The 18,843-nt window shown below is 37.7% G+C and overlaps 1 protein-coding gene and 1 long non-coding RNA gene across 3 annotated transcripts; one reads left to right on the forward strand and one right to left on the reverse strand.

Moving 5' to 3' along the window:
• Positions 1-3,528: 3,528 nt before the first annotated feature.
• On the reverse strand, positions 3,529-12,237 carry LOC143851147 (uncharacterized). The gene is made up of 2 exons (XR_013236224.1): positions 11,555-12,237; positions 3,529-4,101 (listed from the first exon to the last, which is right to left on the reverse strand). It is a non-coding gene; the product is annotated as an uncharacterized LOC143851147 (long non-coding RNA).
• A 948-nt stretch (positions 12,238-13,185) lies between these two features.
• On the forward strand, positions 13,186-18,467 carry LOC143851970 (LRR receptor-like serine/threonine-protein kinase EFR). 2 transcript variants are annotated; one of them, XM_077361485.1, is made up of 2 exons: positions 13,186-15,932; positions 17,796-18,467. In XM_077361485.1, the coding sequence occupies exons 1-2, from the start codon at positions 13,247-13,249 to the stop codon at positions 18,041-18,043; spliced, it is 2,934 nt and encodes a 977-aa protein (XP_077217600.1). In that variant the 5' UTR covers positions 13,186-13,246; the 3' UTR covers positions 18,044-18,467. The 2 variants fall into 2 exon arrangements, with proteins under 2 accessions (XP_077217600.1, XP_077217601.1); XM_077361486.1 differs by having other exon boundaries at positions 17,755-18,048.
• The last annotated feature ends 376 nt before the right edge of the window (positions 18,468-18,843 follow it).

The raw sequence follows: 18,843 nt of genomic DNA on the forward strand, positions 1-18,843 counted from the left end.
CCATGCAGTCATATGGTTTATGTTAGCCTGAGATGTTAACCATGTTCTGTGAATTGCATTAACTCAGTTTGCCTAATCCCCATTCCTCTTAGATGGTATTGGTTATACACAACTGTTGTGATAAAAGACAGGTTGAGTTGGGGCAGTTTTGGGAGAACTGTAGCATTAACATTTCTTGGATGAATCTAACCTGTGATATCAAACCAATTGTATCTAGCTAATTGCAGCTCTACCTTGTCTTCTATAAGGGGCATTTTCTCGGGTTTCTTTTGCATTCAGAGTCATTCTCCTTATGTTTCTCGAGATCCTTTTCGAGCTTCGGGATTCCCTCGATTACAGGAACACTCTCGTCGGGTTTAGGCGATGACGGACGGCAACCTCTTGAGCCAAAACCCCCCTTTCAATCAAAAGGGATAAAAAATACATAAAAATCCAAAAACAACAAAAACATAAAAAAACAACAAAATGTTTTTCGAAAAGCCGTTTCGAACTACATTGGCTTGATCCCTTTCCACAGGGTACGTAGGCAGCTTGGGATTCTCATCCCAAGTTCAGTCAAACTTTTCAATAAAATCATATAAACCCTTCAAAAAAATCATTTCAGCATCTAAAAATATCTTTCAAGCTTTTCCCAAAAATACAAAAACCAAAATGGGCAAAGATGGTGATTGCCAGGTCACTCGGAGCCTTCTTTTCATTTCATTTCCGATTTTGACCATGGTTTGCCGGTTTTATCGATTTTCTGACGTTTTATCGGGTTTTGGGATGGGCGACGACGTAGCGTGGCCCCTTAACAGAGATTGTCCTCGCTGAGCCCAACGATAGGCTATGACGATCGCGAGACTTGTCCGATCTTTAGCGGATCAGGATCACTGAGCTCGATTCCTTTAGAATCACTCCCTGAGTTTATCGTATGTCCCATTTTCTTTTCCCTTGCATTTTGGGTTTACTCATACCGTCTATTTTCTGATTCCTTTCTTCCCTCGCATTTTTTAGTTTATTGTGTGTTTGTCTTTGGTTCCTTGTGTGTTTACTTTCAGCTTGCTTATTCCTTGTATGTTTAGTTTCACATGCTTAGCTGTAGATATTTACTGCTTTTCTGCTTATCATATCTGCTATTACTTGCTTAGCTGTAGCTGTGCATGCGGAGGTTATTGCTTTCCTAGATGTGATGGGTTATGAGTAGATGCGGTGAGTTAGGATTTGGATGTTTATTTTCTTTTGCCCATCCCCGGGTCATGCATGCTTAGATAGACGTTTCTTCGGGGATACTCGTTCCCATTTCACTTGATTTTAGCCCAAAACTCTTCAAAATTAATTTAAAATGGCATAAGAGACCAGGTGCTTGCACTTGGGCGAATTGGGGGCGCTTAATACCTTCCCCATTCGTCATCAAGCACGAACTTTTGTATCTGTGGTTATCCGTTGCAACAGAGTATTTCATGGGATCCAGGGCCTACTTCCTCGCATGGTGACTCTTCTTTGTTATAGGTACATCTTGGTTCCGGGCTGGTCCTTGAATCGAGAGGTATCTCATTTATATCGCCACCCATGCTGTGAGTTGCATCATTTCGAGAGTTCCTTGGTAGAGCTCTCCTTCACATTGTGGAGATCTTAGAGGACCGGCGTGGGATCTCGTGTCCCTCGCCCACCGTCCTCGGGATCGGGGTCCACACCATCCTATGGAAATGATTTTGGGGCAACAACCTATTTAAGTTTTGGCCCATCAAATGGACATCTTGGATCATCCTATGGTGTGGATCGTACAGTTTTCAAAAAATATGGGTGGGTACTACAATTGGGCCTTGATGTTACTGTACGACCCACACCATAGGATGATCCAAACCATCCATTTGATGGGCCACAATGTAAATAGGTTGTGCCCCAAAAATCATTTCCATAGGATGATCGCAACCCTCCAATTCATAGAGGATTCCATGCAGTTTCTCTTTAGATCGGAGGGCAAGGATCATCCTATGGAAATGATATTTTGGGGCGCAACCTATTTATGTTGTGGCCCTAGACGGTTTGGATCATCCTATGTGTAGGGCCTACCTTGTTCGAGATTTCAACAAATTCATTGTTGGGCCCACCAACGGTTCATGTTGCTTATTGATTAAGTTAGTTAGGAATTAAGAATTAGGGATACCTTTCGGGATTTTCTATGCGCAGGACAGACTATTGACGAGGGACAATATCTAGATTCAATTAGACTTTGCTTTCCTCCATATGGCGAAGAACAACACTCCCTGCTTTGGCTCACACAACAACCCAAGTCAAGACAAAAGAGACACTGGTTTCTTTGTGCCGCAAGGATCCGCGTAAGGAGGAAATGCGTGCTCATTTATATGATTAAAGGAAGATAGGCATGAAACTAAATTGAGAGTAAGACATTGATGTATTTATTTGTCACAGGAAGAGTTCCAGCCCAAATGGAGCTACCAGCTACGATTCTCTGCGTTTTCAGGTCATTTTTCTATCTACAAAACTGATCAAATCGCTTTGCTGGCCTTCAAGGATGGGATAAGAAGCGATCCTCTTGGAGCCTTGAGTTCATGGAACCATACTCTTCAGTTCTGTGAGTGGAAAGGAGTCACAAGCTATAATTCCCTTCGAGGGGATATTCTACCCAATCTCACCTTCTGTATGGACCTTCTAGCCATCGATTTGCAGTTCAACAAACTGACTGACAGGGAAGATTCCTGACAAGCTTGGCACTCTGTCGAAGCTCCAACGGTTAAATCTGGATGTCAATGATATTACAGGACAAATCCCACCTTCGTTGGGGAACCTTTCATCTCTCATCGTGCTTACTCTAACTAGAAATCATTTAGAGGGAAGCATCACTGATACCATAACCCAAATTGAGAGCTTGAAAGACCTTCGTTTTTCTTTAAATAAATTGACAGGTACGGGTTCCTCCCTCTCTTTATAACCTCGCATCTAGTATGTCTATTTTCATGACGGATAACTGGGAGGCTCCCCCCTGACATAGGACTCTCTCTTCCTAATCTCCAAGTAGGGGTGTAAACGAGCCGAGACGAGCTGAGCTTGGCCCAGCTCGGCTCGTTAAGCTCAAAAGCTCGGCTCGGGCTCGGCTCGGCCAGGCTCGCGAGCCTTACCGAGCTCGGGTTATATTAAGGGCAATGATATATTCACACCCCTCAACTTCCCTGGACACCCCTATCTAGTGTAATTTGACTACTCTTTTTACACCTCAGGGGGTGGTCCAAGTAACAAATGGAGTTCCAAAAAAGAAGTGACATATTTTGCCTCCTCCTTTAACTCCCTAGACAACCCTTTTAGTGTATATATTAACATATAATATATATTTCAGTATATTAAATCCTTAACGAGCCTTAATGAGCCGTGCCGAGCCTAGCCAACTAGCTCAGCTCTGCTCGGTAAGGATTCGAGCCGAGCTTTTACCAAGCTGAGCTCGAGCGAGCTTCTGAGCCCGATCCAAAATTGATACCCTTATCTTCAAGCTATATCCTTAGGAGGCAATCAATTTATAGGACGAATGCATTCGAGTCAATATCCAATGCTTCAAGACTTAAATTACTTGCTTTATCAGAAAACTATTTCAGCGGATTAGTGCCTACAAATCTTGGAACCCTAAAGGATTTGAAACGGCTTTTAATATGGGGTAATCAACTGGGAACGGGCAAACATGATGACTTAGGATTTATCACATCATTGACCAATTGTAGTCATCTAAACGTTTTGCAATCGGGCATAAATCATTTAGGAGGAGTATTGCCCAGATCCATAGTCAATCTCTCCACTCACCTGGTATGGCTTTCTATTGGAGAAAACCAAATTTTTGGAAGCATCCCTAATGACATTGGCAATCTCTTCAACATAGAGTTATTAGGGATGGACTCCAACTTCATCACAGGTACAATTCCCACTTCAATTGGGAAACTTCGGAGATTGCACCAGTTAGCCTTGGCCAATAATAGATTGTCAGGGAATATCTCATCCTCCATCGGCAATATAACCCAATTAAGTATAATTTGGATAGACAATAACAACCTGCAAGGAAGCATGACTTCAACCATTGGAAATTGTCAAAATCTTCTATTTATGTCGCTTGCTCTGTAAAATAATAGAAAATTATATTAATCTTGGATGCTTACAAAGAGAATCTATTTGGTGCTTTTATAGAGCACTTACATAATAAACATAGAAATAAATCAAGACAAATGGAAAGAGATAACACAAGAATATTCTAATCTAACCTAATCAAATCTACTTTCCTAATCTCTCTTGCTTGCCTCTTCTAATCCACTTGGCTAATTTATCTAGTTGCTTCATTTAGCCACATACCCAATCTACCTCCAAGATGATCCAACGGTGAGATCTTAACCCAATCCAACCGTTGGATCCCACATATTTTAACATGCTCAAAATAATCTTCATGGGACGATACCAAAACAAGTTATCAACATTTCTTCCATATCAATATAACTCTAACTTATCTCAAAATTCATTAACTGGACTGGGACGATACCAAAACAAGTTATCAACATTTCTTCCCTATCAATATTACTCTAACTTATCTCAAAATTCATTAACTGGACCCATCCCTTTGGAAGTGGATAAGTTAGAAAATTTAGGGATACTGGACGTTATTTAGAACAAATTGTTAGGTGAAATTTCAACTACTCTTGGAAACTGTCGGAGCTTGACAGAACTTTATGTGCAAGGGAACATATTTGAAGGAACTATTCCTCCTCCTTTAAGTTCTTTAACCGCTATTGAAATTCTTGATCTTTCAAACAATAAGTTCTCTGGGAAGATTCCAAAATACCTAGAGAGGTTTCACCTTTTGAAATATCTTAACTTGTCTTTCAATAATCTCGAGGGTGAAGTAACAAACCAAGGTGTGTTTAGAAATGCAAGTGTAATTTCGGATATCAGAAATGACAAGCTTTGTGGTGGTATCCCAGAATTAAATTTACCCGATTGCCCGATCCTAAGTAATGAGAAACAAGGAAAATCTCTTGCTTCTAGAGTGATCATCCCAATAAGTTCGGCTTTATGTTTGATTTTCTTGTTGTGTGTCATTGCCACTCTTTATTGGATAAGAAATTCAAAGAAAAAACCATCTACCACATCCTCTATGGAGGGTCGGCATTTAAAGGTTTCTTACGCAGAGCTCTTTAAAGCAACAGATGGGTTCTCTTCAGTCAATTTGATAGGTGCAGGAACCTATGGATCAGTATATAAGGGGATTCTGGGGCCCGATGAGAATGTTGTTGCTGTGAAGGTCCTAAACCTTCAATTACGTAGAGCCTCCAAGAGTTTCATTGCTGAATACGAAGCATTGAGAAACATTCATCACTGAAATCTTGTCAAGATCATTACTTCTTGCTCAAGTATTGATTTTAGGGGAAATGATTTCAAAGCTCTCGTGTTTGAGTTTATGCCGAATGGAAGTCTAGAGAAGTGGTTGCATCCAAACATGAATGGACAACATAATTGAACAATTTAAACCTTATAAAGAGACTAAACATAGCAATTGATGTGGCTTCTGCGTGGGATTATCTTCACCATCATTGCCATACACTGATCACTCACTGCGATCTAAAGCCAAGCAACATTCTTCTTCATGATGACATGAATACCTGCTTGGGTGATTTTGGGTTAGCAAGGTTCCATTCAAGGATTGTTCGTACCTACTCTAAAGATCAAAGCAGCACGATTGGGTTAAAGGGAACTATTGGGTACATCGCTCAGGTAATAGCTTTACTAGTTTTTTCTCTTCTTTTTTACTTTTTCGTGAGTATCTGAATCATATTTAAAAAAGCAATTTAATAAACAAATATCCCTAAATGTTTTTTATTTTGAGATTTTGATTTTTTGTCCAAAGTTGATTATTGGACTTAATATTGTGTTTAATTTTGAGTCCAATAATCATCTTTGGACTAAAATTAATTTTGAAATCCAAAATGAACAGGACCATAGCTTTCAGACAAAATAATTAATCAGTTGATAAGTGGTTGTGCATTTGTCAAACTGCACGCATAATTCGAAAAATTTCAATGATAGGAGTGCTAAGTAGACTTGCATATGACGACCATTGGTGTAAACCTAACAAATATGCAACTTTTTTGGTATCTATGACAACAATTTCTATTTGCAAGTTATGCAAATAGTTACAAAGTTTGAATTTGGAAAAAATCAATTGAGAGAATTATTCAAATAATTAATGAAGTATTTGGTAATGTTAAAATAATTGAGAAATTTTGAAAAGAAAAATTAGGAACATAAAAGGAAAATTATTAAAACCCTCTTGAATGAAATTTTTCTATGAAAAAACCACCAAAATTTGGGTAATCACTAAAAAGGCCAGGATAAATTCGCCCCCTAAATTTCACCATCTGCCCCTCTACACGGTGCTGCCTAAGTGAATTGCCATAGGAGGTAAGCAACCGATAATTCTGCGATGTTTACTGGAATAAAATGCACCTTGACACAAGAAGACTAAGCATTTTCTGGTTACCACGCCATCAAAAAAATAAAACTAGAATATATTTCCCAAATATATTGCAAACAAATCTGGGCCCACATCCAAATATTGTTTCCAAAAGTGCTTTCGTCAGTGGCTTGTGGCTACTGGAAAATTAGTGAATCGATACATAGTTGTTTAACAAACAGGGTTGCTAGTGGTGAAAAATTATATTGCCTTTTTTTTCGTTAACAAACACACCGTACATGGGGCACTTCCTGGGGATGATGTTCAATGTTTTTGTGGACCAACACTAGTATGGCATATTGGCTTTGGCCTCACCTTGATATGATAATTTGATTAAGGTATAGATCAATGACATGTTCATTCAAACACAGTGGTGGCAAAGGACCAAAGTACTAGTGGAACACTAGACAAAGGCAAATCTTGTTAAATTTTAAGGCGTATTTTTTGGAAGTTAATTTTGTTCAGTTCAGTTTTATTTTATTTTAGTTTTGAAAGATGTAGTGAGGATAAAAATGTAATTCTTGTATCCAAGGGCATTTTGTTTGCTTAGCTTGCACATGTGTGTCCCATATATTTGCTCCATCTTTTCCTCAATCTTTCCACTTCCTTCCTATTTCAAATCCAGACTACTTGAAACTCTAAAGCCACTACTACTTCACTAAACAATTAAGTCTCCACTTTTTTATACCCACCGCCACTTCTGTAAGGCATTTACTCTATTTTTCATTGGCTAATCCTGTATCCATTTACCTGGACGATTTTTGTAGAGATTTTCAACAACCTTTATTTAAGCTCCATTGTATGCAAGCTTGTGATTTGAAGCAAAGAGCCAACCTGTCCAATTTTATCCATAAGGTTTTTTTTTCACCTTCTTCATTAAATTTTTCTAAAGGATTCATTTAGCCGACCCCAACTAGTTTGGGACAAAGGCTTTGTTGAATTGAGTTGAGTTGAGTTTGAAATTTTTTTTCGATTGTTCTGATCTTTAAACAATCTTGTAGTATTGTTCTTTTATCATATATTAGAGTACATCTTGTTGGTGTTTGTTCTTCCTCTACTTGTTTGGAAATCTTGCGTTAGTGTAAACTTTAGCTTCACTATTTGAGAAATGGATATTCCGGTGACTGTATTATAAAAAAATAGTAACATTTCTATTTTATCAAAGGGTATTCCAATATTGTTTAATCTTATTGGCTTCTATATTTTGGGTCTTTATTGTTACTAAGGGTAAGAAAAGTAGAATAATTTTATGAAAATGACCAGTGATTTTGATATTTATCTAAAAATTTTGGGGTTTGTTGTTGAAAAGTTTTACCCAAGGGCACTTTTTTATAGTTATCCTTAAGACATAAGACTTTTTTGTCACCAAGACATAAGGGTCCATGAAAAGAAAACGAATCTTATGAAAATTGAAGGGTCCAAAAAATACCTGCCACTTATTGAGTTATACATATGCTATGATTTAGTCTACACTTCGAATTTATTGCCGACACACGTGTCCTGCCGTGTCCGACACGACACGCATGTCCACCTATGTCGACACTCCTTTGGACACTTTTAAATGTACTGCTATAAGTGTTAGACTTAATTTGGCTGTGTGGACACGTTTTTGTGTTGTGTCAAGTGTGACATTCGATTTTATTATTGCATATTGTGTTTACCTCTTTTATTATTAACTCTTCTTTTATTATAAACAAGTCATTCCTTTTCTGGTAGGTAAGCTGGTGTCGAACCTGCGACCTCAAGGTTGAGATAAAAGCCTCAACCATTGGGGTATAGGCCCAACCCCAAAAAGAAATCATTTTATCTACCTTTTGAATGAGAGTTTTCTTGCGGGTAGAGCTTAAGTGGAAAAAAGGGTCTTACATTAAATGCGAGCTTATGTGAAAGACAATGCTCTCTAATAAGAGCTTACGTGCAAGACTCTCTCTCTCTCTCTCTCTCTCTCTCTCTCTCTCTCTCTCTCTCTCTCTCTCTCTCAGCTAGGCAGTACCTTTGAATGAAGGCCATGGCGTTCCTCTATAGAATGCACTTTAAATCAAATAAGACAGAATTTTGAGTCCAATAATTGGCTCCACACTCACAATCGGTTGTCATAATCTTAAACGAACAGGACCTTATCTTGTGAGCTCTACTGTAAGACAGACCACTGCCAAAAAATCAACTGATTAATAGGTCTTATCCATATATTTGAAAGGTATATGATGATTATAGAGTGGGTTAGAATTCTTTACGAGAAAGCCAGCTGGTTGAATACTTATTCTATGTGATTTTTGGGTTATGGCCAATCCATGATAGGTCCCACTGGAGTTGAATAAGGAATTGGGTTAGCCACAAATATAAATCTATAAAAGTTATCAATCAAATAAAAAAACAACTAGTCATTGTGTTGTGCTTTTTTGTTGCTTGTGATCGAGTCCAATTATAGACTTTATGGCGACGAGGACTTGGAAAATAGTGGACATGTTGGCCCAACTTTGTACTATATGAATGATCAAATCATGGAGATGCAAACTGATTAAAGATAGGATACATAATGAAATAATGAAAAATAAGATAGAATATAAGAAAATTGGGCAAGGCAAGCAAATTATGGCTTTATCTTAAAAACTTTCATTTTCCCACTTATGCATTTGGCTACATGAAAATAAGGTCTTGAGATTACAATGCCCTCAACTTGTGTATCTAGGTCTGTTTTCCATGTTCAATAGCAAACTGGTGTACCCACACTTTGATGGAACGAAGGGGACGAGGCATGACACAACATATATTAGAAATCCTAGACAATTCTAAATGATTATTTGAAATGAGATTCTAAGTCTTCTTTTATAGAAAATTAAAATTATTATTTGAAATGAGATCCTTAGTCTCCTTTCAATCTTTCATAGAAAATAAAAATTTATGAAAACACCCTTTCATGTAAAACAAGTGCCTTTTGAATAATAAAAAAAAAAACTTTTTACCTAACAATTGTATTTTGAGTCAACTTCATATTTTTTATATTAAAAGTAAAAATATTTTTAAATTAAAATATCATTTAAGACTCAGTTTAGCATGGGCCAGAGAGCATGTGATACTAGTGAATCCCTCCAAAATTGGTGAACCTAACTCATTGACAAAAGAGTGTTTTTCAAAGACTTTTGTCAGCCAAAAACATTACCTACAGAATCTGTAGGCCATGACTGAGATCTTGTATTTGATCTTTGATCAATGACTATCTTAGTCGTGGTAATAAAGATTCACTAATACAAAAAAAAAAAAAGATTCTGAGATGTTTATTTGTCTTATTCATTTATTTTATATACATTGATCGGTATTTGGGTTATGCCCTAACTAGAGTGTACATTTGTAAAGAAGCAGAAGTCTTTAGGAACGGGCAAAAGTGTCATTTGCTGGAAGTCTCTTAGGTAGAATTGTTTAGACTTAGTGCTTGTTTGGCGTACCGTTTAAAACACCATTTGGCGTTTGAAATACCGTTTTGAGGCCAAACGGCGGTTTGGGAGTGTTTGGGTGCGCAGCCACCGTTTGAAACACCGTTTTGAACCCTCAAAACGGCTTTTTGCAAATGGAGGGGGGAGGTGTGTTTGCAAAACGCCGTTTTGAACGGAGTTTTTGAGCTGTGGGTTTTTACGTGTTTGCCCTCACCAAAACCCATTTTTACATTTATGCGTGCGACTCTATGCGTTACGTCAAATACCAAAAAGTGGGGGTATTAATATCATTCTTGGGGACACAAATTTGTTAAATTGTTAATATTTAATTCAAAACAATGGGGCTGCTGATATCATTATATGATCTTTTAATTTTGATTTTTTAAAGACAAAAGAATTAAAAGAAACCCTAGTTTCTTACTTTCTTCATCTACTTTGCAAACAAACTCACTCGTCTGCCTCACTGCCTCAGCGCCTCCACTCATCCATCAAATCCGGCCGTTAAGAAGAAGAAGGAGAAGAACCCCAAAGGTATAGCCTCTTCTTTTTTTTTGGCAACGACGCTCCATGTCATAATGACCTTTTAATACACATAGTGTTTGAATGAGATCCTAATGACCTTTTAATATTGAACCTAATGAGAGAGTAGTTGAGTTACATTGAGGCCAACCAAACAATGCCATTTTTGGTCATTTTACCACTAAAACTCCGTTTTGATGCATTTGCAACCAAACACACAATACCTCCATTTGCCGTTTAAAATGTCGATTTGATCTGGCGAACCAAACATGAAAACGCTGTTTGGCAAAATTCCGTTTTGAACCAAAACACCGTTTTGCAAAACGGCGTTTTAAATGCTATTTCAAACGGTATGCCAAACACACGTGTGAAATTAGCATTTGTAAAACCTATGTGTATTATATGGTAAAATGAAAATATCGAGAGAGAAAGAGAGAGAAAATATCGAAAGAAAATCTCTAAAATATCTGGCAGAGATCTTTTTTTCTCTCAAGGTGAGACGCAAATAGGAGGCTGACAAGTAAGCAAAGTCTTTAAAAAACGTAGAAAATAATGAAAAATAAAATAAAATAAAGAACCACAGAAAACAGAGTTGTATAAACATCGGAATGAAATTACTAAAGCAGCCCTCTCTACAGATCTAAAAATATGGAGGGATAACAAAAGAAAATCATAAAAACAATGACAAGTAAAAGAAATCCTTAATTAGGAGAATTTATATGATGGGTGGCCGTGAAAACACGTGAAGTCTAAAAAAGTAGGTACGGCCCACTTTTTTTGATAATCCAAGCCGTTCATATGTTTGCGCACAACGTAGATAGGTAGTACCCCAAAAATCATTTCTATAGGATGAACCTAACCCTCCGATCTGAAATGATCTGAAAATGGAGATTTCCAAAAATCATTTATGGAGTCTTCTACAGATCGGAGGGCTAGGATCATCCTATGTAAATGAATTTTTAGGCACAACCTATTTAAGTTGTGCCCAAACAGATGAACGGTTTGGATCATCAAAAAAAGTGGGCCGTACCTACTTTTTTTAGACTTCACGTGTTTTCACGGCCACCCATCATATAATTTCTCCCTAAGTAGATACAAAGATGGACAAGACGATGCATACCTAATATACAGACCGATCCGACCGGAATCAGAGAAACCCGACCATCCCGAATGCATCCGATTCCTCTCTTACTTTCACTTCGGTAACGGAAGGAGAGTGCTGAACAATGGAGCAGAACTCAGACACCAGCAGTAAGATCGTCGGACTTGAGAGGGAGAGCTCTCTCTCTCTCTCTCTCTCTCTCTCTCTCTCTCTCTCTCTCTCTCTCTCTCTCTCTCTCTCTCTCCTTATTTTATTTGTGAGTTATTTTAGATGGGCCTCTCCATATCTATGGTCCTCATTTATATGGGCCTCACCCTGTCTTCTCTACATAAGTAAAATTCCTTGAACAAACCAAAGAACTAGGTTAAGGGTGCATGTGCTAACACATTGCATCAACTAGGGATGCAACTCTGGTCGATTCTTGACAATTCGGGTTAATTGAGCTTTTATCATAAAATTGGGTCGGGGTTCAGGTTGATTTCAATTCATTTTTAGCAAAAGTTCAATCCGACCAGACCCAAGTTGCACCCCTACTAACCATAAAGGTGAGATCAGGGTGGGCGTTTGTTGAATATTGATGGCCAACAAAGAGACTTCGAGATAGAATTATCCAAGCAGGATGGCTAATCTCTAGAAAAACCCATCCAAGGATATCTATCCCTGTGGAGAACATGCCCAAAATTAGGTCAAAATATAATAAATGAGATAATCATGCAGTTGCTGTGAATCTCACACGAACACCCTGAGCAAACAAGTAAATCCAGGATGAAATTAATGAAGTAGATGGAAGCTGAGGGAGGGTCCAAATAAACTTTGTCCTTTGGCAAACCTTTCAGTCTATATCTGTGATAAAGTCAAGATGACATGTCATAATGCATTCCGATGTCTTCCATTAAAGATGAGAGTGACACCAATCTGCATAGTCCACAGATGCCCAGAACAGAGGGTCACTTGATGAACTTTGGGATGTGGGGGTATTTTATCTTGGATTTTCTTTTTCCATGGAAAATGAGTTTTCCAACATTTGCTTACTCATATTTGATGGAAAAATTTTCCAAAATCCGCAATTTTTTTTTTATAGTTTCATAGACAATTGTGAACTTGCTAGACCCCTGAATCCCTTTTCCATTCGAGAACATTTTCCATTGAAAATAAAATTTCACCAAGCTTTTTTTTTTTTTTTTTTAACCCCTTCCAAACAAGCCCATTCGTTTGGAACCCATTTAGCGGGGTTATTTGCTCAAAACATTCATTTTCCTAATAAAAGAATGTGCTTAAATCCAACAAAGTTTGTGTTGGGACCCGGGTAGAACTCGCCCTCAAAAGCTAGCTGTTAAGGGCAGGGAACCCATTCCCTTATAAGCCCATCCACATCGTTATACTTTTCCGATGTGGGACTATTTTGCTGTCCGTGGAACCCCCCAACAGTTTGTGCCAATTACATATATTTGCCAAATAAAGGGTCAATTTTCAAGCATTTAGACTCCCTCAGATTTTTCTCTCCTCAACATCCTCCAATTTATGCATGACAACATATCACAAATATCAACACTATTTGCCCTGGCTCACACGACAGCTCAAGTGACAACTGATAGGGATTGAGGAACTGCATGTCCATTTATTTCTATATATGAATAAGGAGGGGGAAAATGAAATGAAATTCTGAGTACGAAACCGTGCATTCTCTCGGCAAGAAGAGCACCAGCACAGATGGAGTTACCGTGTTCTCTTTGTGTGTTTTGGTCATTCATTCTCTCTGCAAATCTCATCTTTTGCACCTCCTCAACTGCCTCTGTACTAGGAAACGAAACTGATCGAATGGCTTTGCTCGCATTCAAGGCTGATATAAAAATCGATCCTCTTGGAGCCTTGAATTCATGGAATCATACTCTTCATTTCTGCGAGTGGAAAGGAGTCACATGCAGTCACATACATCATAGGGTCACTGTATTGGACCTTAGTAAGCAGGAATTGGAGGGCTCTTTGTCTCCCTCCATATCCAACCTCACCTTCGTCAGGGAAATACACCTCCAAGAAAATAGCTTCAACGGCCAAATATCACAAGAAATCGGTCTTCTATTCAGACTACGATATCTTAATATGAGCCACAATAGCCTTGGAGGGGATGTTCTAGCCAATCTCACCAGTTGTAGGGATCTCCTAGTTATTGATTTGGAGTACAATGAACTGACAGGGAAAGTTCCTGACGAACTTAGCACTCTTTCGAAGCTCCAATGGTTGAATCTAGATGTTAATGATATTACTGAACAAATCCCACCTTCTTTGGGGAACCTTTCATCTCTCACCCGTCTTTCTCTAAGTAGAAATCATTTGGAGGGAAGCATCCCTGATTCCATCACCCAAATCGAGAGCTTGAAATACTTTGGTTTTTCTACAAATAATCTATCAGGTGTGGTTCCTCCCTCTCTTTATAACCTCTCGTCTATTGAGACAATTACCATATATGAAAACAAACTATATGGGACCCTTCCAAATGACATAGGACTCTCTCTTCCTAATCTGCAAAATATATTTTTAGCATACAATCAATTTACAGGACACTTTCCAGAGTCATTATCCAACGCTACACAGCTGAAAATACTTGTGTTAGCACATAACTACTTTAGTGGATCGGTGCCTTCAAATCTTGGAAGTCTAAAGGATTTGGATCGACTTGGAATATGGGGTAATCAATTGGGAACTGGGAGAGATGATGACTTGGGCTTTATCACTTCTTTGACCAATTGTAGTCATCTAAAAAAGTTGGGGGTACACACAAATCATTTTGGAGGAGTATTGCCCAGATCCATAGTCAATCTTTCGACTCAATTGAGTACGCTCTCAATGGGAGAAAATCAAATTGTTGGAAACATACCTAGTGAGATTGGGAATCTCTTCAATCTACAGGCATTGGGTTTGGAATTCAACTACATCACGGGTACGATTCCTGATTCAATTGGGAAACTTTGGAGATTGCAGCAGTTCAACTTGAGCTCAAATATGTTGTCGGGGCAAATCCCATCCTCCATCGGCAATATTACCCAATTAAGTGAACTCTGGTTAGAACAAAACAACCTGCAAGGAAGCATACCTTCAACCCTTGGCAACTATCAAAATATTATATTATTGTCGTTTGCTCAAAATAGCCTTCATGGAACTATACCAAAACAAGTTATCAGCCTTTCTTCCCTATCAATATTACTCAACTTATCTCTAAATTTCTTGACTGGACCCCTCCCTTTGGAAGTGGGCATGTTAGAAAATTTAGGGATACTCGATGTTTCTAAGAACAAATTATCAGGTGAAATTCCAACCGCCCTTGGAAACTGTAGGGGCTTGGTAGGACTTTATATGCAAGGTAACATCTTTGATGGAACTATTCCTCCTGTTTTCACTTCTTTAACAGCAGTTGAAGCTCTGGATCTTTCAAACAATAACTTCTCAGGGAAGATTCCAAAATATCTAGAGAGGTTCCAATTTTTGAAATATCTTAACTTGTCTTTCAATAATTTCGAAGGTGAAGTACCAAAACAAGGTGTCTTTAGAAATGCAAGTGCTATTTCAATCGCTGGAAATGTCAATCTTTGCGGCGGAATCCCGGAATTACAATTACCTGCATGCCCCATTTTAGCTAATGACAAACAAGGAAAATCTCTTGTTTCTGGAGTAATCATCCCGACAATAAGTTCAGCTTTATGTTTGATCTTCTTGTTCTGTGTCATTGCCTTTCTTTATTGGATAAGATATTCACGGGAGAATCCATCTTCTGCGACTTCTACTGAGGGTCGACACTTAAAGGTTTCTTACGTAGAGCTCTATAAAGCAACCGATGCTTTCTCTCCAGCCAATTTGATAGGTGAAGGAAGTTATGGATCGGTATATAAGGGAATTCTTGGGCGCGATAAGAATGTTGTTGCTGTGAAGGTCCTCAACCTTCAATTACGTCAAGCTTCCAAGAGTTTCATGGCTGAATGCGCAGCATTGAAAAACACTCGTCATCGAAATCTTGTCAAGATCATAACTTCTTGCTCAAGTACGGATTTTGAAGGTAATGATTTCAAAGCTCTCGTATTTGAGTTCATGCCGAATGGGAGTCTAGAGAAGTGGTTGCATTCAAACGTACATGGGAAACATCAGTTGAATAGTTTGAGCTTCATTAAGAGACTAAACATAGCAATCAACATTGCTTCTGCGTTGGATTATCTTCACCATCACTGTCATACACCGATCGCTCATTGTGATGTAAAGCCAAGCAACATTCTTCTTGATGAAGACATGAATGCCCATGTAGGTGATTTTGGGTTGGCCAGTTTCCATTCAAGGAACGTTCGTAACTCCTCTGAAGGTCAAAGCAGCACGGCTAGGTTAAAGGGAACTGTTGGTTACATCGCTCCAGGTAATATTATCAACAGTTTTCTTCACCTTTTTTACTTTCAGATGAGTATTTATATTTCATAATTTAAAATGGCACGGTAGTACGACAAACCTAAAGATTTTGGACTTGAGGAATTGATTTGATTCTAAAATTGATTATTGGACTCTAAATTGCATTTAGTTTTGAGCCCAATAGTTAGTTTTGGACACAAAATCAAATCTAAAAACTCAAAATGGGCAGGGTCACAACTTCCAACCAAAATAATCAATTGATAAATAGTTGTACATTTGTCAAAATGTAAACATTACTCTAAAAATCTCAAAGATAAGAGTTTTATCCACGTAATGCAAAACGTAGACTTGCGTATGAAGATCATCAAGTCACCTTAAAAATATATAAATATTTGTGTATCCATGAAACTATTTCTATATGGGAGTAATGTAAATACTTACAAAATTTGGAATTGGAAAAAATATGGTGAGATAATTATTCAAAGACTCCATAAACTCTTTTGTATTATAAAAATAATTGAGATATTTTGGGGTAAAAAATACATAAAATATAAGGAAAATTAGCAAAACCCCCTTATTAAAATTTCTTCGTGAAAAACCAGCAAATTTGGGTAATTACTAAAAGTAGCTGGTAAATTCAGCCCCTAAATTTCCTCATTTTCCCCTCTAAACGGTGATGGGCAAGTGGATTACCTTCGAAGGTAGAGGCAATTGATATTTCATATATGTTCTTTACACTTTGTTGGGCCAGATTGAATGGATCGATTATGCAGCGTTGTAATTCATAAGAACAAGGTAAGGGAGCTAGGGAGAAGATACCTGGTCAAAAGCCCATGTAGATAAACACCAAAACATAAACTTTTATATATTATAACACTTACAACAGACTTGGCATTCATCTTCTTTCTATATCTCTACAACTTCTTCTCTCTTGCTTCTCCATTTTCAATACATAATAACTACCCTAGAACATCACCACGACTTCTCACAAAACAACAAACATCTACAAATTCCAACAAAAACTTGAAGCCCGTTAAAATTTCACTCAAATAAAATGCATCTTAACACAAGAAAACTCAACACTTTCTCGCAACCACGTAATCCTTCCAACTAGAATCTTTTTTCCATCCTCTTTTAAGACCATGAAACTCAAACATTCACAAAAAAAAAAAAAAAAAAAAATGTAACTGCCACATTCCTTCATCTCTTTACCAGTCCATAACACTTGATCGAAACAATGCATCCAACTCACAATACAAGCCAATATGGATGAATTGTGTATATAATGAAAAAGAGATTTGTTCCTCCATTAATTTTACAATGCACGGTTTTAGCAAGGAGTGTGGGTGCATGAGGATTATAAGAAGAACTTTTAACTTTAAAATATGTCTAAGGATTACCGACTGCTTACCTCAGGGAGTAATCCACTTGGCTGTCACAGTTTAAAGGGGTGAATGGAGGAATTTAGAGGGTGAATTTATCACTGCCCTTACAAAAATCAATAGTGACCTGAAATATTTTACTACCTATTTTACCCTTCGTAAAGCATGGACTATTATTTTAGATGAGAAAGTATTCGGACATGGCGACTCCATGGTGTTTCCATTGCATGAATGGTCAAAGGTTTTCCATTGTGTTTAATCTTTATTAGCTTAATTTTGGGCCAATAATCAGTTGGGGCCCTCACCATTGGTTGTGACAATATGAAACGACCAGGGCATAAATGTTTCTCTCAATACCAAACTATTTCCATGCTACCAAGGTTTTTAGAGATCATTCAATTGTTTCTCATTTTATCAAGTAAAATTTCCCTTTTTCTTTTTAAAAATCAGGGCTTCATTTTCACACGCTTAAGAGATGTGTGAAACTGCAGAATATGGGACAGGTAGTCATGTGTCCATGGCAGGAGATGTGTATAGTTTTGGGATTCTTTTATTGGAGATATTCACTGGAAAGAGCCCCACAGATGACATGTTTATGGATGGACTAACCCTTCACAAATTTGCTAAGATGGCTTCGTTTGAACGACTGATGGAGGCTGTTGACCCACTACTTCTTTTAGGAGACGAGGAAGAAATAGCTACCACCAGCTTTAGAAACAACACAGATAAGAAAAGTTGATTACAAGAGAGTTTAGCATCTATTGTGAGGATTGGAGTTCTGTGTTATGCAGAATTGCCAAGAGAACGAATGAATATGGGAGATGTTGCAAAGGAAATGAATGCAATTAGAGACGTATATCTTGGTTTTAGGATCCAAGGAGAGAAGAAATAGGGCCTCACCACTCGGTGAAGGTTCCTCTTATCTCACTAATTACTGGTATACATCTTGAAAAATATACATTTCACTAGTGTGATGCTTTCTATGGAATACCCATATGTGTGATAACTTTCATGTATATCTGTGAAAAAATAAGTAAATTTTTTTTTAAGTTTGTGTTGTAAGCTTGTAATGTAATGCGAAGTTAGATTTGTGTTGTGGATCTGCAACATTTGTATTTTACTCTTCTTCTTTTTTTGGAATGGTCATTTGTATTTTACTCATATATGCATCCATCCATTCAATAATATTCTAGTTTTCTCAAATTTGTATCTTTGCCTCCTATTTACATGCCAAGCTTGTTCTGAGTGTCGGCTCATTCCCGAGACTGGGCCTCCTCTATACACTACACCTATCTTTGCATCTTATTATTGATAAATGGCATTCACAAAATATTGTTGAACTCACTTGATGACCTATGGTGATGGTTTCTTTATAAAGAATTGGAGTTTCAACAAAAGAGAAAAGCCAAGTAGGAAAAAACAACAAAGCCATATGAAATGAAGACAGTTTTTATGTTATTTTTTTTATGATTATATACAATTTGAAGGAATACTAGGAAGCTTTTCTACTATTTCTGAGAAAGAGCAAATAATTAGGAT

Source organism: Tasmannia lanceolata, unplaced genomic scaffold (genome assembly GCF_043159265.1).
Source record: "Tasmannia lanceolata isolate RefF3 unplaced genomic scaffold, GAP_Taslan_0.1 ptg000018l, whole genome shotgun sequence".
Taxonomy (NCBI): domain Eukaryota; kingdom Viridiplantae; phylum Streptophyta; class Magnoliopsida; order Canellales; family Winteraceae; genus Tasmannia; species Tasmannia lanceolata.